At 51.2% G+C, this 23,326-nt stretch overlaps 1 protein-coding gene across 1 annotated transcript in view; it reads left to right on the forward strand.

Moving 5' to 3' along the window:
* The window catches only part of MYO5B (myosin VB), a 398,063-nt gene that overhangs the window by 350,757 nt on the left and 23,980 nt on the right, over positions 1–23,326 (forward strand). The window contains exons 28-32 of the mRNA XM_017529641.2: positions 1,774–2,013; positions 2,813–2,913; positions 13,987–14,064; positions 17,247–17,445; positions 21,488–21,581. Coding sequence (XP_017385130.1) covers positions 1,774–2,013; positions 2,813–2,913; positions 13,987–14,064; positions 17,247–17,445; positions 21,488–21,581 — 712 coding nt within the window. The remainder of the gene's footprint in view (positions 1–1,773; positions 2,014–2,812; positions 2,914–13,986; positions 14,065–17,246; positions 17,446–21,487; positions 21,582–23,326) is intronic.

The following is a 23,326-nucleotide window of genomic DNA, read 5'->3' on the forward strand; positions in this document are numbered from 1 at the left end:
GTGCAAACGTTCTGGAGATGGATGGTGGGGATGGTTGTACAGCGTAAATGAACTTAATGGCACTGAACTGTGCATGTAAAAATAGGTACGATGGCTAATTTTATGTTATATATTTTACCACAATAAAGCATGCATATTCTTTTGGCACTGTTGACCAGAAAGAATGGTGAGGAAATGGTAGTGAGCCTCGGGGGGAGGGAAGAGGAGCGGAGAGGAGAGGTGATGGGTGGGACCGGTAGGGTGTGGTTAGGGGAGACAGTGTCCAGGAATGGTTAGAGATAGGATAAATAAAAATGTCACAGATATGCCCTGGGTAGAAATCGTTGAAAAACAACCAGAGCTTTCACCCAGCCTGGCCCTTTTTGTCTTGAGGCAGGATCTCATGGCTCAGTAGGGCCTGGGTGGCTGTCAGCACAGGCACTCAGCTGACAGCTGTCACCAAGCTCAGTTCTGGCTGGTCAAGGCTGGAGGAAACCTTAAGCACCGGCTGTCCTCACTCCCTTATGCCACGCCCGAGGAGGCTAAGGTTCCAGGACTGTGCAGTGTGCACCCTGAGCCAGGATGAGGACCCAGCGTTTTTGTCTCCATACCCAGTGCTCCTCTGGCATGTGACGCTGGCTCTCCTGTGGATGGCCTTGGCCGCCAGAATATCACCCAGGCACTGAGGGGGATCCTTAACTCCTGAACTTAGTAAATAGACTCACCATAGGCTTGGTGACTCATCAGTAATCACTGAGTATTAAGCACCTTATTCTGGAGCCTTCATCATGTCTGCAGAGTTACTATCTCTGTGCATGGTTCTAAATCTTCTGGAAATCACCACATATATGGTGGAGTCATGGAAGGGGCCCTGGCCCAGGAGTCGGGATTCCTGGCCCTCTGTCCTGGGTCCGTCTCTAAACTTGCTGTGAGCCTTCCCCTCCCTGGGCTCAGCTTCCTTGCTCAGCAAATAAAGAGACTCATTCTACCTAGTGGTCTCGTAGTTCCATCATCCTGTTGCTCTGTAACAAACATGCAACCAGTGCATATACTCATCCACATCTTTGGGTTTCCTTTGGGAAATTCTGGATCTCATGTATGCCAAGGTCCTGCCAGCAGTTGTGTGTGATTATCAGACTTCATCTCAAACAGAAAGTTAAATGCACTGCCCAGAAAATATAAAATATGTTCCAAAGTTGAGTTCCAATAGCACATTCGACTCTGTGTGTAGGTAGTTTTTCTCTGCTGACGTTGACAGTTGGTGGCTTTCTATATGACCAAAACAGTGTCCCTAGTGTATCCTCCAAGTCATTAGTCCAGGATAAAAGGGATGCTCTCTGAAAAACGGGGAGCAAGAGGTTCTCTGGGCAAATACATTTAGGAAATCCTGCATTCTGTACCTTTTCTTGGAAAGTCACAACGTATGTGAACATATTCAGACTCTAGGAAGTCCTGTGTTTACTATATGCCTTTTAAAATTGTTAGTCCAGCATTTCCACAAGGAGGATTTTCACAGCCAGACGTGTTTAGAAACACAAGCGCTGTTGAAGCACTTCATGGAATGCCGCTCCAGAGGCATTGTGCAGGTGCTTCACGCCTGTGACTTGGAGTCATGAGTTCACATCCAGGCCCCAGCTTTGACTCCTTGCTGATGGCAGTCAGAACTTTCCATGTGTTTCAACGTTAAAGAAAGAAGCTTCCCAGTGGACAAAAGAAAGGAAGGACGGGAGGCCCACACAGGAAGAGGTCCCTGGGCCAGGGAGTAGTGGCAGCATCCCTTGGGCTGTCTTCCAGAGGCAAGAGCTGGAGTCAGAGAACAAGAAGCTGAAGAATGACCTGAATGAGCTGAGGAAAGCCATAGCCGATCAGGCCACGCAGAACAACTCCAGCCATGGCTCCCCAGACAGCTACAACCTCCTGCTGAACCAGCTCAAGCTGGCCCACGAGGAGCTCGAGGTGCGCAAGGAGGAGGTGCTCATCCTCAGGACCCAGATCGTGAGCGCCGACCAGCGGCGACTTGCCGGCAGGAACACGGTAACAAGATGGCGGCCCGCGGTGGGGCTGTTGAGGGGTGATCCTAGGTGGTAGATTTATGTTTTTTTAATGTATCTTTACCCACGAAAGAGCAGTCTCTCTTACTGCGGGGTCTCCTGTAAAGGCAGAGCAAGGGACTTGCTGCCCTGTCAGCATAACCTTCCCTGGGGGATGCAGGTAGAAGCTTCTAGAATCTTCTGAAGTTAATATGAAGACATTTAATAGGTAACCTCAAGGGTGGCCTTTTCACATCATACCCCTTGCTGTTTGCTTTCTGAAGTGGAGAGAGTCATTGGTTCCTCTCAGCCCCTCCAGGGTGGCAAGTCTTGTTCAGTGTATTTTCCTAAGTTCTCACTTTCTGGGACAGACTAGAGCCAGAGAGTGGGGACAGAGGCCACCTGGGTCACTCCATGGGCTCTAAAAGGCTGGGCCACTTCTGGGCATGCGCCTCAGGATGGGTGGGGTAAGCAGGTGCTGACGAGTGTGGAGGATTCCAGCTGAGCCAGGTTCACCCGTGAGCTCCAGACTTGGGTGCTTCCTCCTCCCAGGGGCACCTCCTGGCTGTCTTACCCCACTGCCCCGCACTCAGCTCTCTCTCAGCCGGGCCTCGTCATTCTGTGTCTCATCCAAGGTGACCTTTTGGACTCACATTCCTGGCCTGGGTTTGATTGTGGTTATCTCTGTTCTTCCCAGGCCTTTGTCTTTTCCCAAACGCATGTTTTTATACCTGTTTGTATCTAAAGCCATTTTGTGGCAATTGTTTCATCAGAGTTATTTTGGGGGGGTGGGGTGTTTCTAGGAGCCGAACATTAATGCCAGAGCAAGTTGGCCTAACAGTGAAAAGCATGTTGACCAGGAGGATGCCATTGAGGCCTATCATGGGGTCTGCCAGACAAACAGGTAAGGCTGCCACAGTCAACTGTGCTGGACCAGGCTGCAGACAGGGGCCCTGCGCAGCCAAATCTGGTCGGGCTTTTCCTCAGGAGATGACCATGTGCTCAGCATCAGAGAATTATTTATTAGAGGACGCGGAAACACTGACTCAGTCCCCTGCCCTACTGTTAGCTCAGCAAGGCTCAAGCAGCACACTCGCAGCATCTAGAGCCCCGGACCCCTGAGAAGTTTTAGGAAAAGGAGCTTCCCTGGGAGGATGACAGGAGTGGAATGGGAAGGTCTGGCTGAGAACAGCTTTTCCCCTTGAGAGGAAGCTGGCTGGGGGGCGGTAAGGGGAGGGGGGTAGCTGAGAGCGGACGGCTGCCTAGCCACCTGCTGCAATGCCCTTCTTGTGCATACAGTGTGTGTCACACCTTGGGGGCCACCCTCTGTCATTTAGAACAGATGGAACCCAAGCTAGGCATTTGGGGGTGGAATAGGAGCATTTTACCTCCGCCATCTCAGCCAAAATGAGATCTCCCTGGATGTGAGTTTAGCAACCACTGGCCCCTCGAAGATGAGCTGAGCCAGGGTTAAGGCAAGCAGGAGTGATTGCCTGAGGGCGGTCCAGGGCAAAGCATTGTCAGCACACAGAACGCAGACCCCCAAGGCAGAGGGTCTGAGAAGGTGCACTGTGGCGTCTACTCCTCACTGTTTAGTAGTGGTCGCATGACCTCTCAGTGCCTCAGTCACCTCATCTGTGAACTGGGGACAGCTGTAGAGGCATGCCTCCCATGGCTTCGGGGAAGATGGAGTGAGCTCCTACAGTACGTGTAAGGCACTTAGGACAGTGCCTGCACGTGGTACGCATGTGATGTGTTACTGCTGTGATCACCAGTGTCACTGTCTCTACTTCCTTGTGCCCCTGTGGGCATCTATAAAAACAGAGCTGGCCAGCAGAGTGCAGTGGCTCATGCCTGTAATCCAAGCACTTTGGGAGGCCGAGGCGGGCAGATCACTTGAGGCGAGGAGTTAGAGACCAATCTGGCCAACGTGGTGAAACCCTGTCCCTACTAAAACTACAAAAATTAGCTGGGCGTGGTGGCGTGCACCTGTAATCNTCTCCCACATCCAAGCAGTCTCCAGGTCTTGACAATTCCCTCTGCTCCCTGCCATGGGCCATGCTGTGTTGTATTCCAGCCAGGTGCCCCACCTCCCCGTGGAAACCAGGGAAACCCTTCTGAAGCCCTGCAATGACCATCTTGCTGCTTTTCCTGGATCCAGCTCCCATCCCTGGGTTTTGGCAGCTCTCCCTAATGATCTGACTCTCAACTGCATCTCTTGAGCGCTGCCCCCTCTGCTCTGCCTTCTGCAGACTGCTTTCCCCAGCAGGTCCTGCTTGTTCTCCTCTGAGGCCTTTGTACCTGGAAGCCTCTTGCCTGCCTTTTTCACATAGCTAGCTGCTCCTGTCCTTTAGCTGTCAGACTTGTTATCTCCCCCGGGTCCTACCCTCCAGACTCAGTGATGGCGTTCTTCTGTTTTCCCTGGTGACTCTGGATTCACTCGTGTCATGGTGTGTTTCAGGCTGCAGTGCCATGATCTGTACTTTAGTGTAATTGATAGCTTCTAAGCAGGTGTTGTGCCTGCAGCATCTACCACACTCCCTGGCCTGAAGAAGGCAGATGATGGAGATTGGTGGGAGGGAGGATAACAGAATGGGAATTCTCCAACTGGAATGGCATGGCGTTTGGGTGCATCAAAAATATGTCTTTCACAAAAGTTCATCTGTTTCCAGTTATATGAGGCAGCTAGAAGGGTCAAACTCAGAGACAGAAAGTTGAATGACGGTTGCAGCAGATGAGGTGTGGGAATGGGGAGTTAGTGTTTAATGGGGACAGAGCTTTAGCTGGGAAGGTGCAAACGTTCTGGAGATGGATGGTGGGGATGGTTGTACAGCGTAAATGAACTTAATGGCACTGAACTGTGCATGTAAAAATAGGTACGATGGCTAATTTTATGTTATATATTTTACCACAATAAAGCATGCATATTCTTTTGGCACTGTTGACCAGAAAGGATGGTGAGGAAATGGTAGTGAGCCTCGGGGGGAGGGAAGAGGAGCGGAGAGGAGAGGTGATGGGTGGGACCGGTAGGGTGTGGTTAGGGGAGACAGTGTCCAGGAATGGTTAGAGATAGGATAAATAAAAATGTCACAGATATGCCCTGGGTAGAAATCGTTGAAAAACAACCAGAGCTTTCACCCAGCCTGGCCCTTTTTGTCTTGAGGCAGGATCTCATGGCTCAGTAGGGCCTGGGTGGCTGTCAGCACAGGCACTCAGCTGACAGCTGTCACCAAGCTCAGTTCTGGCTGGTCAAGGCTGGAGGAAACCTTAAGCACCGGCTGTCCTCACTCCCTTATGCCACGCCCGAGGAGGCTAAGGTTCCAGGACTGTGCAGTGTGCACCCTGAGCCAGGATGAGGACCCAGCGTTTTTGTCTCCATACCCAGTGCTCCTCTGGCATGTGACGCTGGCTCTCCTGTGGATGGCCTTGGCCGCCAGAATATCACCCAGGCACTGAGGGGGATCCTTAACTCCTGAACTTAGTAAATAGACTCACCATAGGCTTGGTGACTCATCAGTAATCACTGAGTATTAAGCACCTTATTCTGGAGCCTTCATCATGTCTGCAGAGTTACTATCTCTGTGCATGGTTCTAAATCTTCTGGAAATCACCACATATATGGTGGAGTCATGGAAGGGGCCCTGGCCCAGGAGTCGGGATTCCTGGCCCTCTGTCCTGGGTCCGTCTCTAAACTTGCTGTGAGCCTTCCCCTCCCTGGGCTCAGCTTCCTTGCTCAGCAAATAAAGAGACTCATTCTACCTAGTGGTCTCGTAGTTCCATCATCCTGTTGCTCTGTAACAAACATGCAACCAGTGCATATACTCATCCACATCTTTGGGTTTCCTTTGGGAAATTCTGGATCTCATGTATGCCAAGGTCCTGCCAGCAGTTGTGTGTGATTATCAGACTTCATCTCAAACAGAAAGTTAAATGCACTGCCCAGAAAATATAAAATATGTTCCAAAGTTGAGTTCCAATAGCACATTCGACTCTGTGTGTAGGTAGTTTTTCTCTGCTGACGTTGACAGTTGGTGGCTTTCTATATGACCAAAACAGTGTCCCTAGTGTATCCTCCAAGTCATTAGTCCAGGATAAAAGGGATGCTCTCTGAAAAACGGGGAGCAAGAGGTTCTCTGGGCAAATACATTTAGGAAATCCTGCATTCTGTACCTTTTCTTGGAAAGTCACAACGTATGTGAACATATTCAGACTCTAGGAAGTCCTGTGTTTACTATATGCCTTTTAAAATTGTTAGTCCAGCATTTCCACAAGGAGGATTTTCACAGCCAGACGTGTTTAGAAACACAAGCGCTGTTGAAGCACTTCATGGAATGCCGCTCCAGAGGCATTGTGCAGGTGCTTCACGCCTGTGACTTGGAGTAATGAGTTCACATCCAGGCCCCAGCTTTGACTCCTTGCTGATGGCAGTCAGAACTTTCCATGTGTTTCAACGTTAAAGAAAGAAGCTTCCCAGTGGACAAAAGAAAGGAAGGACGGGAGGCCCACACAGGAAGAGGTCCCTGGGCCAGGGAGTAGTGGCAGCATCCCTTGGGCTGTCTTCCAGAGGCAAGAGCTGGAGTCAGAGAACAAGAAGCTGAAGAATGACCTGAATGAGCTGAGGAAAGCCATAGCCGATCAGGCCACGCAGAACAACTCCAGCCATGGCTCCCCAGACAGCTACAACCTCCTGCTGAACCAGCTCAAGCTGGCCCACGAGGAGCTCGAGGTGCGCAAGGAGGAGGTGCTCATCCTCAGGACCCAGATCGTGAGCGCCGACCAGCGGCGACTTGCCGGCAGGAACACGGTAACAAGATGGCGGCCCGCGGTGGGGCTGTTGAGGGGTGATCCTAGGTGGTAGATTTATGTTTTTTTAATGTATCTTTACCCACGAAAGAGCAGTCTCTCTTACTGCGGGGTCTCCTGTAAAGGCAGAGCAAGGGACTTGCTGCCCTGTCAGCATAACCTTCCCTGGGGGATGCAGGTAGAAGCTTCTAGAATCTTCTGAAGTTAATATGAAGACATTTAATAGGTAACCTCAAGGGTGGCCTTTTCACATCATACCCCTTGCTGTTTGCTTTCTGAAGTGGAGAGAGTCATTGGTTCCTCTCAGCCCCTCCAGGGTGGCAAGTCTTGTTCAGTGTATTTTCCTAAGTTCTCACTTTCTGGGACAGACTAGAGCCAGAGAGTGGGGACAGAGGCCACCTGGGTCACTCCATGGGCTCTAAAAGGCTGGGCCACTTCTGGGCATGCGCCTCAGGATGGGTGGGGTAAGCAGGTGCTGACGAGTGTGGAGGATTCCAGCTGAGCCAGGTTCACCCGTGAGCTCCAGACTTGGGTGCTTCCTCCTCCCAGGGGCACCTCCTGGCTGTCTTACCCCACTGCCCCGCACTCAGCTCTCTCTCAGCCGGGCCTCGTCATTCTGTGTCTCATCCAAGGTGACCTTTTGGACTCACATTCCTGGCCTGGGTTTGATTGTGGTTATCTCTGTTCTTCCCAGGCCTTTGTCTTTTCCCAAACGCATGTTTTTATACCTGTTTGTATCTAAAGCCATTTTGTGGCAATTGTTTCATCAGAGTTATTTTGGGGGGGTGGGGTGTTTCTAGGAGCCGAACATTAATGCCAGAGCAAGTTGGCCTAACAGTGAAAAGCATGTTGACCAGGAGGATGCCATTGAGGCCTATCATGGGGTCTGCCAGACAAACAGGTAAGGCTGCCACAGTCAACTGTGCTGGACCAGGCTGCAGACAGGGGCCCTGCGCAGCCAAATCTGGTCGGGCTTTTCCTCAGGAGATGACCATGTGCTCAGCATCAGAGAATTATTTATTAGAGGACGCGGAAACACTGACTCAGTCCCCTGCCCTACTGTTAGCTCAGCAAGGCTCAAGCAGCACACTCGCAGCATCTAGAGCCCCGGACCCCTGAGAAGTTTTAGGAAAAGGAGCTTCCCTGGGAGGATGACAGGAGTGGAATGGGAAGGTCTGGCTGAGAACAGCTTTTCCCCTTGAGAGGAAGCTGGCTGGGGGGCGGTAAGGGGAGGGGGGTAGCTGAGAGCGGACGGCTGCCTAGCCACCTGCTGCAATGCCCTTCTTGTGCATACAGTGTGTGTCACACCTTGGGGGCCACCCTCTGTCATTTAGAACAGATGGAACCCAAGCTAGGCATTTGGGGGTGGAATAGGAGCATTTTACCTCCGCCATCTCAGCCAAAATGAGATCTCCCTGGATGTGAGTTTAGCAACCACTGGCCCCTCGAAGATGAGCTGAGCCAGGGTTAAGGCAAGCAGGAGTGATTGCCTGAGGGCGGTCCAGGGCAAAGCATTGTCAGCACACAGAACGCAGACCCCCAAGGCAGAGGGTCTGAGAAGGTGCACTGTGGCGTCTACTCCTCACTGTTTAGTAGTGGTCGCATGACCTCTCAGTGCCTCAGTCACCTCATCTGTGAACTGGGGACAGCTGTAGAGGCATGCCTCCCATGGCTTCGGGGAAGATGGAGTGAGCTCCTACAGTACGTGTAAGGCACTTAGGACAGTGCCTGCACGTGGTACGCATGTGATGTGTTACTGCTGTGATCACCAGTGTCACTGTCTCTACTTCCTTGTGCCCCTGTGGGCATCTATAAAAACAGAGCTGGCCAGCAGAGTGCAGTGGCTCATGCCTGTAATCCAAGCACTTTGGGAGGCCGAGGCGGGCAGATCACTTGAGGCGAGGAGTTAGAGACCAATCTGGCCAACGTGGTGAAACCCTGTCCCTACTAAAACTACAAAAATTAGCTGGGCGTGGTGGCGTGCACCTGTAATCTCAGCTACTCGGAAGGCTGAGGCAGGAGAATCGCTTGAACCTGGGAGGCAGAGGTTGCAGTGAGCTGAGATCACGCCATTGCACTCCAGCCTAGGTGACAAGAACAAAACTCCATCTCAAACAAACAAAAAAAATGGAGCTGGCCTTTTCCCTGGCTACCTGTCTCTCTTGCTTCAACTAATAGAATGTTGATCATTAAATATTTGTTCAAAATTGGGAAAACAGCAAACATTTCCAAAAAATGTCGTTAGGTGGCACTGCGAGTGCAACTTGAAGTTTTCTGCAAGCATGTCACAGAATCACTGAAGACGTCTGGTGCTTTGACTCCGACCTCTACATCCAGTCCCTCCTTCTTCGGAGGAGAACACCAAGACTGGAGGGGTGGAACAGCTCAGGCCCTCAGGTGGCCTGTGCCTGAGTCAAGGTAGAATCCAGAAGGTCTGACCCAGGCTGGAGCGGCTTCTGACCTCTAAGTAGGTAATCAGAAGTTGAAGGTGTTGTCAAGGCTCCAGGAGGAAATTAAATTTATTTCAAGAGAGGTATAATTCTTTTCCCTAAAGGAGGGAGAGAGGGAATGAAGGTGATTCAGTGCTAAAACTGGAGTCAGGATTTAGTCATTTTAAATTATCTTGGGTTGAAGATAAGAAATGAGATGAATAAGAAAAAGCCCAGGTGATAGTAAAGTAGAAAGGAGGCAGCAGCCGTGCGCTTGGTCTAAGGAGGGCTGCGCCTATCTCCCCGATCTTTAGAGCCCCTTTCATTCATCCAGCCGTTGTCAAGGATCCAGACCCCAGTTTAGGTTTTCCCAGGGGCTGCTTCATACCCTGGGTTTTTCTGCCTTAACAGCAGTCATAATGATGGTGATCAAATAAAAATAGCTTTTATTATGTCTTAAAATAATTCTGTTCCCAGCAAGCCTGGCATACAATAGGAAATTAATAGCCTGTGAAACTGAGTTAAGTACAGGAAAGGAGCCGGCTGCCCTGGGGAGGGGAGGCCTGAAGAGCCAGCTCTGCAGTGCATGCTGCACCAAGTGCTGTGCAAGTGACCACGGTGGGCTTGCCTCTCTCCCAACCTGGCCTTAGCTTTGGGCAGTGTTCACGATAGCTGCAAATCCCAGCATTGAGGGAGGAGAGCCACCAGGCAGCGTGGCAGGGAACAGGGACCCAACTGGGAATTCCCTGGAGCCCACAGCAAGGGGATCCCATTACCATGAGGGCCGCCCTGGCCACTGGGGTGTTTTGGAGATAGACAGCTGCTCTGCCTTTCCTACAGTTTTCCTGTAATGGAGAGTTCTGTTTAAATATAAATTGTTTCTATGCGTGTGTGATGTGTGGGGGACCATTTAGAATTTTGATGGCATCTATCCTCTCCCTAGAACTAGTTACACTGTACACTGAATTTTGCTTGGATTCCTGGGGGCTTCCATCACTTTCCCAGTCATAGCCCCTTCAAGCATTCATGATCCTCAAGTTCAGAACTTTTGTCACTTGCTGACCTTCATAGTTTATAGAGTTTTGTTTTGGTCCCTACAACTGTGTCTTTTCCCTTGTTTTGAACTCTGGGGAGAGAAGCTATTATTGAGGGCCTGCTCTGAGAGGAGCTGCAGGAATGTGGGGAGCGCTTCTGCTTCCACAAAGCTCTCTCCTTTTAAGCTCCTGGGAACCAACAGGCACCAGCATCATCACCATTTGATATATAGGAAAATGAAGGGGCAAGAGGGCTGTGAGAACAAGTTGGGTGCTGGGCAGTTTGTCTCCTTCTCAGGGCTTTTCAGAGCTGTATGTGGGAGAAGGGTAGGGAAGTGGGTTAGGAGGGCACAGGTTGCCACTGCGCTCAGGCCAGCCCCACCTGGGGGCGAGCACTTAAAGTCACAAAGCTAGGTAGGGGCAAGAGTGTGGCCAGGGCTCCAGTCCGGCTCTAACAATGGTGCTTCTTCAACTCCTGTCCACTTCCACCCAGGCCTCGGCAAGCGTGTAGACCTCCAAAGCAAGACTGGTGGATTACTGGAGCATTCCTGAGGTCCCAGAGAACCTCCTAGCAGCCTCCCTCCACCCAGCAGGTCCCCGGCAAGACAGGCCTTCAGCACAGGTGGTGCCACCTGGGCTTGGTCAGGCACACCTGGGTTATTATTCACACCCCCCACAACACACACCATGGGCCTGTCCAGGACAGCGCACCCTGTGTTTGACAAGGAGGGGGGTGTGTGCAGTCTCAAGATTTGCTCGGAGCTGTTGACTCATTTGCCCTTGAGCCTCAGCTGCTGTGGGCTGCCTTGCTCAGAATGGCAAAGGTGGCAGGAAGAGTCGGCTTCTGCCCAGCTCCTCCCCCAGAGGGCCCCACTTTAACCAGTCCTGGCTGAGAGGTCTTGCCTTTTTTCCAGAAGGCAATCATTTCCCAAAGTTCTGCTGGTCCTGAGTCTGCAGCACAGTCTGGCTCCGCTGTAATTCCTTGGCTGGGTCGTGTTGATCCACAAATCCTTCACTCTCACATGGCCAGGCCTAGCGCCTTGGAAGTTTCTCTGCTGTTCCTGGCGTTTGGGGTGCTGCCTTCCTTTTCCCAGAGGTCCCAAGGAATATGCTAGGAGGGTGAACTAAAGAATTAAGGCTGTCTGTGGAGCACACAGGGACATTTTTAGAACTGGGAAACTGACCATCCCTGAGCTGCCAGGAACCTTGTCTGTTTTCCCAGGAAGGCAAGTTCTTAGCTGTGGCAGAGCCATGGTTGGTGGGTCGTATATTTTAAGATCTTCACAGAGGCAAAGTAAATATTATTGTCTGGCCTTTTATAAGATCTGGAAGGAATCTTTGTGATAATGTTAGTAATTAAAGACCTGGAAGAAACCTTTGTGATAATTCAGCTGGCTGCTTTCACTTTACCCATAAAAAAAGAGAGGCCCAGGGAGCAGAGGTAATCAGCCCAGACCACAGGCTCATTACAGGTGGGGCTGGGGGTTGCCTTGGGCTGCTGTGTTCTCCAGCTAGTTCCCTGGATGCCGTGCCTGGCTTCCTGCAGCGAGTTAACTTATCCCTGTGTGGCCTGTTTGGAAACAGGGCTTAGCACAGTGACTTCTCTGTAAATACTTGCAGACTTATTAATTGATATCAAGCACCTACATTTTTAACAAAAATTCCTGAGCCAAGTCATTTGGGTTTTTTCTTTTCCTACCAGGAGGTGGCGCTCCCTCCCTGTCCTTGGCCCATCGTGGCCTAAGTGGAGCTAGAGGATCTCCTCCAGGGATTCTTTCCTCTGGGAATCAATGGCTGAAGCAAGTTGGTTGACTGGTTTTTAATTTACTCACATGTCTGATTTCCTGAGCACTGTGGGCCGCCTGGGCTGCACAGTTCTCTACTTTTATCTTTGTCCATAATGCCTAGCTTGTTACAGAATTAAGAATTCTGGGAGTGTGGCCCTGTGAGGCTGGCGGCCTGGGCATTAATGCTAACTTTCTCATTGTGTGAGTCAGCCCCAATCTAGAGAGCTCTGCAGTCTGTAGTTCTATGGGGGCGACAGAGGTGAGGTGACCCTCTGAGACAGAGCCCCAGCAGCCCCTCCCGGGGGGCTGGAGGCTGGAAAGGAGCTTCAGTGCACAGTTTGGAGACCCTGGGTCCTGGCGCAGAAGTCAGTGTCTCTGCAGTGTCGGAAAGGAGGAGGGTGGAGCCCAGGATCCTTGCACTTGTTCCCTTTCAGCACTGATGCTGTCTACCTCCTGCCTTCCCCAGGAATCACTGCAGTGATGCCTACAGTCCTCCAGTGAGCCGGACCTTTAGGTTAAAGCACTAGCCATGAAAGGCTCTAGTAAAACACAGACTACACCTGAGAGGGGATGCTGCTGCGCTATCAGCTTGGGATTTGTTAAAGCCTCTGTTGATGTTAATGACGGCGAGGTACAATGAGGCACGTCCGACCGCCTCTTCCTATCATGGCCTGAAACAGTGTCTTCAGTTAAACGTGAAAAGAGCCCTGGCTGAGGAGGAAGTCGCTTTAGATGGCGGGGGCCTTAGGATTTTATTTTTGGTTTACAGATGGTTTGCCCCCTGGATGTGAGGACGAGGGAATTATGGGTCCTCATTTCAGGCTGTCGACACAGTTCTTGCTCCACAATTCCTGCCGGAAAACTGGAATCCAGCCTGCAGGAGGAGCTCTCCAGGAACAGAGGCTGTTAGGAGCAGAGAGGTGGGGCAGAGTCCTGCTGGGGACAGCAGGGCCCTGCCTGCCCTCCTCCACCCAACTCTGCCAGCCCTTGAGTATCTCTGTGTGCCCAGGGCTGTGCAAGCTGAGGACATAAGTGGAGGTGGAGCACTGGACACACCTCCAGGAGCTGCCCCTGCTGGTGGTGTGGGGCAGACACTGAGTGACTTGCAGACAGCAAAAGAGTTTGCATGTAGAAGGGGTCAGGGGTCCTGCTTTCCTGAATTGAGTAAACAGTGGTAATGCACCCATGTCCCAAGGTCAAGGGGAGACATCATTCAGTTCTCATCCAGGGCATCTCAGAACTTGTGTTAGCTATTTGAGAAAGACCCTGCAAGGAGAGCTGGAGTTAAGATTAGTTGATACTTTTGTGCCCTTAAGGAGTGTCAGATCTGCATTGAAAAGCAGGTAATGTCTGCAGTCTTCTTCCTTACCCTGGTTGGGTCTGACTTCCCCTAGGGAAGTCAGGTGCTTCACATGCTGCTCTGCAGGTTGCAGTGCCCTCCCCACCACCCTCCTGCTCACCGCCCAAAGCTGCCTCCACGTACACACAGCGTTCTTTCCTCCCTTCCCTTTTTGCATCTCTCGCTGTTCTTGTCTGAATGGATCTGATTGACGGAAGCACCATGTGTGAGGCTATGTGAATGCTTCTACTCTACCCGCACTGCTGTGTCACTGCATTTATGGAGTTACCAGAACAAGCTGGCCCTCTGCTGTGTCTGGGGCAGCATGTTTTCCCACCCAGGTCATTAGCAGGTCCCACATGAGACCACATGAACCCACTTCCAAGACAGTACCTGAAACTGGGGGACCTGGGGAGAGATGCTGTTTGCAGGTGACAGGAGAGGACGGGAAAATGGGGGTTCTTGAACCTTGCCTTTTTTTCATTTCCAAGCCTTGGCTAGAATCACCTCCGTTTCCAGGGCTCCCTGCCTGCCTGACTCTTCCCTCGACACTGGACACCCTGTTTTTCTGTCCTTTGTTTCTAGCAAGACTGAGGATTGGGGATATTTAAATGAAGATGGAGAACTCGGCTTGGCCTACCAAGGCCTAAAGCAAGTTGCCAGGTGGAGCATAATCCTTTCTTCCTGTGTCTGCTTTGTCCGTTGTGCCTGCTCGTGTCTACGCTTAATCGTTTTTCAGCTAGAGTGGGGGTGAGGGCATGGGGAACGTTTTTCAGCTAGAGTGGGGGTGAGGGCATGGGGAACAGTTTGCGTGCAGTCTGGCTGGTAGCCCCTGTGGTTGACCATCTGTCACTGTGCCCAGGCTGTGCAGATGTGCTTGAGGGCAGCTGCTTGTTTGGGTCAAGGTGACAGCGCTTGGTGAAACTCAGGAACCATATGGTCCTGCCACTTGTCCTATAGGTGAAGAAAGAGAAAATGTGGGAGCTTGCATGGTGGCAGGCACGCAGCTCTTTAGAACAAGGCTGAGAAGGAAACACCCTGGGGAACCCTGGGCCTGTGCTGCTTCCACGCTACATACCGGCCCTCCTAACTGCAGGATCAGCCAAAAGCATCTGACTGATCTGTGCTGCTGGCTGTGCTCCAAATGCAGCCTGTGCCTTCCAGAGCCTGCCGTCAGCGCATGTGCTGGTCCTGATCTCCGGGTCTCCCTGGAGCTGATGGCAGCCAAGTGCAGTCCATGCGCCTTGATGCCTAGCCTCACAGCACCCTCATGGGGTAGAGACACTGAAGCCCAGAGGGTTTAAGGAACTTGTCAGTAAAGCAGAAGATCCAGAATTTGAACCTGGTTCCATTTGATACCAGAGTCTGAGCCTGAAACGCACTGGCCCTCAGCAGTGGGTGAGCAGTTTACCCAGACAGGGTAGGCATGCACCACAAGGAAACCCTATGAGGATCACACCATAGGCCTGTTGACTGCAGGTGGCTTTTAAGAGCTATGGCATAGCTTTGCCTATTGGAGCCTCTCAATAAGAGATGGACTGGTAGTCATCAAGCTTGCTTTCCAGAGAAGAAACTGGGACTCGGTGAGGTGGTATGAGTGCTGGGTCCAGCTCCCTCAGCCGGGTGGTGGCGGAGCAGGAGCTGGGAGCCCTCACACTGCTTCCTCTTGCTGCCTGCAGAGGATGTAGTGGAGAGTACCGTTGCACCAAGAGCATCTCTTCTTGGAAAAAGAAAGTTTAATCAGCTGATTCACAAAGTAGTGTCTCTGGCCCCACAACCTGTGAGCAAGGTGACATGCTGGGTCTGTTTCCTTGTGAATGAACTAGGACCTTCCTCATGGGGCATTATAAGGAATAAGGTTTATATGGGTGAAGTACTTTGCACATGCCTGGCATGTAATCACGTAATCACGGAATAATAAATATTAGCTGCTACTTCTATTACTATAATTGTTATTATTCAATAAGATCAGATTTCTGTCCCACCCGGAAGTTTCTTTTATTGCAGGAAGGACCCACGTATGAAGCCAGGTGATTGCTCGTGCCTCTCCATCAGCAGATCAGATGTGGTTTCATGAATCAGCAACTGAATGCATTAATAAAGTACAGACCTATGAATCGAGAGTCCTGGTTTCTCGAATCAGCCCTGCCACTGTCGTGACCTCAAAGCTCTTTTGGCCTTAGTTTTCTTACCTGCACCATAAGGTGGCTAGCCTAATGCTTAAGTAGGAACAGAACCCTGGCTGATTACTCAGCCACAGTCCACCTGGAGAATAAGACATGAACAGTGAACATGCCGCAGAAGGCAGGAGATGAATCCTCAGGGCAGCTTGCCTAGGACCCAAGAGTGTCTATGCTCTCTCGTTAAACTTATAACTTATTGGTGACTACTTGTAATGTACTGTAGCCAATATTGGATATTATCTAAATACTGTATCTCATTTTAAATCCTGACTTAATTACCCAATTATCCTCCACAAATCTCATGTTATTTTTCTTTGGTAATATTGCCTGGGGTGAATGAGTGATTTTCTCAATCACTTCTTCATTCATTTGTGGGACTTCATTGAGAAGCCACTGGGAGTCAGATATTGCACCCAGGGCTGCTGTGGGGCCAACTCAGCCACATAAAATGGTCGCTTCTATCAGCAGTGTAGACTTCCCCTCTCTTTTGCTCCCTTGCAGACATGGCTCCACCTCTCTTATGGCAATTGTGACCTCCCAAACCATCAGAACTGTAAAAAACATGGTGTCTTCCTCCAGGGCAGCCACAGCCTCTAATGGCTGTCCCCTGGGCATGCCTCAGTTCCTACCTCTGTGCCTAGCTCGGTCATGATCGTTATTTGCATCCCCAGAAGACCCTGGGGTGAATTTTTTCCATGTAACCATGTCTGGAAGCTCTTTACGGGACCTCTCCCCCAGCACGCTAGCATTCTTCCATATGAAGCCTGCTGCACTGAATCAGAAAGCTGGTTTAAGCAACTAAGTCCAAGAAGGACAGCATCATGGTCTTATTAGCATTTAACTTCCTGAAGGTGAGGCTGCCTGTACACCTTCATTAATCTCTTGCCTTCTATTATGATGGAAGCATTGCCCAGGTAACTGGGACCCCTGGTCTTGGGCCTTTTGACTCAGAGTCTTATGAGACGTCTCTTCAATGTTTGCAAGATCTCTAGGTCTCCCTGCTTCCCGTCATAACACTAACTGATCTTACACCTTCCCCTAGATCATTTGCAAATAGTCTTAGTTTTCATTTTTGGCTGGAGGAAACTTGTATGTAGAAGTTATATATTTAATAATTGTATGTATAAATTGGGGCTAGTAATAATGGTACAGATAAAAAGGAAAGGGGCTAATATTTTGCCTTTCTAAAACTTGTGGAGAATTTGCCATAGGGAAAATATCCTAATAATATAATTAGCTCAGTTTTGCCAGAGTTTTGTTTTAAGAAGGAGGTTCTTGTGAACTTTGGGGGGCAGGCATAGCTATTTTTATTTAAAAGATGCTTTAAGAAATGTATTTCTGTTGATAGACGTTTTGACAGGGAGACAATCTCAATCCCAAATGGTTAAACTATGCTCAGAGAATGAGGCACAAGGGTTGAGAAAAAGCCGTAGGACCAGGAGTGCTTTGGCCTTGGTTTCCTGTCACCTGAGAGGAGGACAGTTGGCCCGCTTGCCTCGCGTTCCCCACGGCGTCTGTCTCCTGCTGCGTTCATCCCTCGGGGGGATGTGTGACCGCCGCTGCTGTGTGCTTGGCCGCTCCCCTGTCGTGCTTCTGCCTGTGGCCCCTTACATGGAGGCCCTGGCCTGGGCCGTGTGCTCACCTGTCTTCTCCCTGGCGCAGGCTACTGGAGGCTCAGCTGCAGGCCCAGAGCCTGGAGCATGAGGAGGAGGTGGAACGTCTCAAGGACCAGCTGGAGGCCCTGAAGGAGGAGATGGAAAAACAGCAGCAGACCTTCTGCCAAACACTACTGCTCTCCCCAGAGGCCCAGGTGGAATTTGGCGTCCAGCAGGAGATATCCCGGCTGACCAGTGAGAATCTGGTGAGTAGCCATGCTTAGTGGACCCTAGCTCTGGGAGGTCATGTTCTGGAAGAAAATGGGATGGGGTGGTCTTTGGCAAAACGGACAAGGTTCATGACCCTTGTCCCTATAGTAGAAACAGAGATTCTAGAATTCCCCACTCAAGACCTCTTTACTGGAGCTGAAAGATCTCAGACAGCCTCACTTCTGCTTCTAGGGCCTTGGTGTTGGCTGTCGGCTGGAGGCCTCACCTGCCTTCTCGCCGCATTTCACTGGTCTAGCTGAGCTGCTTTACCTGGCAGCTGACTTCCAGGAGGATGAAAGCAGGAACAGCGAGACCCCTTGAGGCTCAGCCCCAGAACTAACAGTGTTGCTCCTGCCCATTGATCAAAACCAGTCTCATGGCTAGGCCAGATATGGTGGGGAGAGATTCTACCTCTTGAAGGGAGGAGTAGTGGGAGAAATTGTTGGGGGCCTCTTTGCAGACAGTCACCAAAGGAGGCCCAGCAGATGCCAGAGAAATGGAAGAGGGTCCCTGTCCTATGAGAGCTTGCAGATTGGTCAGTAGGGGAAGGAAGGCATGTAGTAAAGAAGAGAAACTAGATAGTGTTTTTAAAAGCATGATTCTGCTTTTAAAAACAGAATGGAGTTAACTAGTATTACAGGAAGAGAAACGGTAGGGCAAGATTTTGGGGGTACGTTAGCCTTGAGCTGAGACAGGAGGCATGAAGGGGATGTAAACCATGGAGACTGGCAGAGGGGGAGGGAGAAGAAAAGCATGGACCATGACACCGGACACAAGTGAAGGCCACCTGAGGGCAGGGCTCAGCAGTGCCAATTATCTTCTGGAGTTGTGTGTGCCCACGGAGGGCAGCACATTTGTGTGCCCACAGTGTATCCAGTCCAGGAGCCTAGCCATGGCTGTCATTTCTCTTTATAACCAGATGACCTATAATTGGGTGGCTAGTTCACTTGATCCCAAGAGGAAAAGTGGGGCCCAGACCCACAGCTGAATAGCACATACACATGATCTTCCCTCCCTCCCTCTCCCTCTTTCTGTCTCCAAGTCACCCTCTGTTGCATATACATATGTTACCTGGTGGCTTTATGGAAAGAAATGCACCGTATTAAAGAAACATACCTGGCCAGTTTCTGCCAGTTAGAGGAGGCAGCCTAGGAAATGTATTTGGTGGCCCATGTTCCCTGGAGGGCCAATGACCAAGCAGCACAGTGGACAGCCACCTTATAAAGAGGGCGGTGCACCGTGTAGGCACTGTGTTAGCTCACGGCACACCAGCACAGGGTCATCAAGGCCACACTTAGGAGAGTCAGTGAATGGAAAGAGGTGGGTAGTCCCACCTTAAGAGGCGCGGTGGCTCACGCCTGTAATCCCAGCACTTTGGGAGGCCAAGGCGGGTGGATTACGAGGTCAAGAGATCGAGACCATCCTGGTCAACATGGTGAAACCCCGTCTCTACTAAAACTACAAAAAAAAATTAGCTGGGCATGGTGGCACGTGCCTATAATCCCAGCTGCTCAGGAGGCTGAGGCAGGAGAATTGCCTGAACCCAGGAGGCAGAGGTTGCGGTGAGCCGAGATCGCGCCATTGCACTCCAGCCTGGGTAACAAGAGCGAAACTCTGTCTCAAAAAAAAAAAAAAAAAAGAGGCCACGAGAGTGAAAGAAGGCAGTGCAGTGGGCCCCTCTGCTGGAGTGGTGACCCTGGGGCATGAGTAGGGGCCTGTGCTGCTGGGCAGGCAAAGATGAGGAGGAAGGCTCCGGCTTGCAGCCTGCTGAGAGACTCCTTCCAGAACGTGATCCTCTTTGTTTGCCAAGATGGAGACTGGGACCCCTAAGGAGAGCCAGCCACAGCAGTTTCCAGGGGCTGTGGGTGATGTACATTTGCCTGCCATGTGCCAGCTGGTAAAGCACTGACCTCTGGCAGAGAGGAGACCGTATATACACAGGTGACCACAGCACAGGGCACTAGGCAGCCTTGGGCGGAGTGTAAGGGAAGTCAGGGGAAACCGCTTGAGGCTGGAATAGTCCAGAAGATGTCTGTGTAGAGGGTAGGATGTGATTGTCCTTCCTAGTAGCAACTTGAAAAGTTTAGAGCCATCTTCAGATGTGCTCATTTTTCATTTCCAAGATTCCTTATGAATTGAACTCATTCTTCTGTAAGCTTTTGTAGTTTTAGCCTTTAGGACTTTGGGCCTTAGTATCTGCACAAGTTTACAGCCATTGTGGCCAGCACTGTGTTCCCTTTATTTGTTCTAAATTTGTTGATTTCAAGCTTTAAAGATTCCCAGGTGGTTCCAACACCCTTACAAAGTTTGGGAAGCGCAGCTTTATGTAATTCCCCTTAGCACATTAAGGAATTCAGCCTTCTGGGATTTGTAGGGGGTTGGGGGTTGGACACTCAGGAATGTCTTTGCACAAAGCCACCGTTAGTGACATGGATCCTTATGTTCCCCTCTGCTTGAGCCTTTCGGGTGGAGTATTGGGTTTGCTGGGCTTTCACGAGAAGCTAGCTGAGATGTCAGAGCTCTTGATGCAGGAGCCAAAGCCTGGATTAGTCTTTCCTTCTTGAAGCATCCGGTCTTTAAGATGTTGCAAATAGGCATTGGAGCATTTATTGTCTGTCCTCCCAGGGTATAGTGAAGGTTTTCAAAAAGACACAAGAGATAACTTTCTCTTGTGGATTTGGTAATGTCGCACAGAGGAGCTTGGGACTGATGATGGTCATAGTACCAGCATGCTGGTCCTGGCCCGGTCCGGGCCAGCCCTGGGCTCCTCATTCACTGGGTTGGTTAAGTCACATGGCCCCAGGCATTGGTTAATTCTGTGCAAGAGTCAGAGCTGTAGCTGAGGATTCAGTGGGGTTGGATCTGGACAGGGCTATATGAGCACAAGGCGGGGATGGCAGTGCAGCAGAGCCAGGGACGTCACATGCTTTGGAGCTGCTTGGGAAGGCACCTAACAGGGAGACGGAATCTGAGTAGAATTCAGGGTTCACAGGAGACCGTCAGTAGCCACAGAGAACCCTGGCTCAAGTTTCTCTAGACATCTGGGTCCTTTCTACCAACTGGCCTCTCACACAGAGGCCGCTCTTAGGTCACTGATTGAGGTTTTACTCTCTGCCGCCTCGCCTGTCACTTGAGCTGGATTTTTAGATACCTCTCAATTTAAGAAGTATTTTTAAAGATTTGCTTTTTTATCATGATGAATAGATAAGTCCCTAACAACATCTATAACTAGGTGAGTAGTTTGGGATGGCCACAGCACTAGGACTGGGCCGACTCCTGTCAATAGGCCAATCTTCAAAAGTTGCCACCCAGCGTGTCTGTAGAGGCTCCACCATGGAATACTCACTTCTGTCTTCCCGTCACTGTCTAATAGCCGAGGCCAGCTCCAGTGGTGATGGAGCAGGGATCCTTCTCTCCTTCTTGCGTCCCTAGCCACAGAGGACCACTGCTCAGCTGGGATGGGGCTGCCATTAATGACAGCAAACTCCTCCCCCAGCACCTTGCTATTCTAGGTCCCAGTGGGCTGATGTGCTTCCAGTGGCAACAGCTGCTAGGGACTGGGGCCACACCAGTGTCCTGTTTTGCCTCGGGGCCCTGGGTAATCTCACTTGCCCACTGGCTCTTCCAAGCACCCTTGCCCCCTGCATTCTCACACCTCCACCTGTCCATTCCTTCCCAAGGCGCTGCCCGCCCCACCTGGGACTCCCAGGCTGAGTGTGTCTCCTGGGGGTTGGCATGGCAACTGGTGAAGGCTTGGCTTGGGGAGGCTTGGGATTCAGCAAGGCACCAGAGAGCCTGACCTGGGAGGAGTCTTGCCCTGTTGTTACTGAGAGAATGTACTCTGACTCATCATCTCCTACTTCCTGAGTTCCAGAGCAGGTGGCAGCAGCCTGCGTGGAGTAGCTCTCCTGGCAGCGTCCCTGACTGGCACTTTTCCGACAGCTGCCCATGGGCCACCTCCCACTCGAAGCAGGATTTTACCTCCACCATCCTAGGCAGGGCTGATATCTGTTCTCACACTGCTCCCTCTGCTTCCAGGACCTTAAAGAACTGGTAGAAAAGCTGGAAAAGAATGAGAGGAAGCTCAAAAAACAACTGAAGATTTACATGAAGAAAGTCCAGGACCTAGAAGGTACAGGGGTGTGAGTGAGTGTGTTTTGTGAAGCAGGGGTACACTTGGCCACGCCTGTGCGTGTGAGCTGCCTGCCTGCCCTCTCCACATTCTTCCTACTTCACTGGGAGAATTCCTCTGTCACTGGACTCTGCCCAGTCCAGCCATGTGATAGTAGTCAGATCCCATGAGCTGACACATCCAGAATATGGACAAAAGACACTTGAATTCAGCCAGTTTGGGTGCTTACTCTGAGCAAGGCTCCGCAGGGCTAGATGAATGCAGAACCCAGTGGTGACCTGGTGGTCTCTGCCCTCAAAGGGCTTGAAGTGCGGAGGCAAGACTGATGTGAAAGAATGTTGTGTATCAAAAGGACGTAACCCCCAAGGGCCTCACTCCATGCTGTGGGGTGTCAGGATTAAACTTCCCATCTGGAATCTTCAGGTAGAGATTTAAATCACTCTTCCAGAAAGACCCAGAATGTTCTCTCCCTCTGACTCCCTGCTGCAGATCTCCGTGTCACTCTTTGCATGTGTCACCTTGCTTGGAACCCTTTTTCAGCCCCTCACTGCCTGGATCCCCGTCTGCCTCCTTCCACCCTCAGCTCAGGAGCCACATGCCCAGGGCTTGAATCTTGTCTTACACAGTCCTGACCCCATGAGCATGTTAGGTACAGCTCTGATCACAGGTGTTGTTTTACTTGTTTAATCTCCTGCTTCTCTAGACTGAAAGCTCTTAGAGGGCAGGGATGTCTATGATCTCTGTCCCGGGGGACACCTCTCTCCAAACATGTCCATGTGCCCGCCAACTTTGGATTTCTCATTTGCTGTTCCTCCAGTTCTCATTCTCTTGGTCTCTTGGCTTCAAGCTTTGCTTACTCCTGAACACCTGTCACTCCCTATCTTCCAGTGTTTCTCTGTGTCTGCCCCTACCCCTGTGTCCAGTTCTTGTCCCCTGTTCCCAGATTCCTTAGCAGCTTCCCAGTCCTGTCTCTGTTCACAGCACTGTCTGGCCTTTGCTGTCGCCTCATTGCCTGCAGAATGAAATCCCAGCCTTTGTCCACCAGCCTTCATCCTCTCACTCTCATCCCCACCTCCACTCAGAGCCTCCCTTCAGCCACTTGGAGTGCGTGGAGCAGCCTTCCCGCCGGGGGTCACTCGCCCTAGTCCTCTTCCGACGGATCAGCCCCTTTGAACCTGGATGTGAGAGTCCCACCCACCCTTCATCCCACCTCCTCTGTGGGGCCCTTCCAGCCCCGTCACCTTCAGCACCCACATCACACCCTCCTGACTTGGTGCCTGAGCAGTGTTGTAGTATTTCCATGTGAATGTACAGATGTGTCTCCTTAGCTCGACTGTCCAGGAATAGATCGGCCATGCCATTGTATCTGTTCTCATGCTTAGGACAGTGCCCTATGTGCAGTCAGCACCGAGATGCATTTGGGGATAACGCTGTGGATATCCACTGCCCCTCCACCATGGCGTGAGGCTGAGAGGCCTGAGTGAGGGTTGATCAGGCCTTTATACCCTCAGCCCTGCCACTGAAACTCTTGCCAAATAATCATCATCTTATGTAGTGGCAAAGACTGCACTGGCAGCTTCCTAAACCTAAATCTGCGTTTGGGAGCCGGGACATGTCCTTGCTATCACCATCACCACCCTGCTCCACCGCCTACAGGCTGCAGACAGTGCTCAGGCCTTGCCCTGAACACCTGGGTTTGCCCTGCAGCTGCGTCACAATGGCCGCTCTGTGGCCACACACACAGG

Source organism: Cebus imitator, unplaced genomic scaffold (genome assembly GCF_001604975.1).
Source record: "Cebus imitator isolate Cc_AM_T3 unplaced genomic scaffold, Cebus_imitator-1.0 Scaffold60, whole genome shotgun sequence".
NCBI classification, from domain to species: domain Eukaryota; kingdom Metazoa; phylum Chordata; class Mammalia; order Primates; family Cebidae; genus Cebus; species Cebus imitator.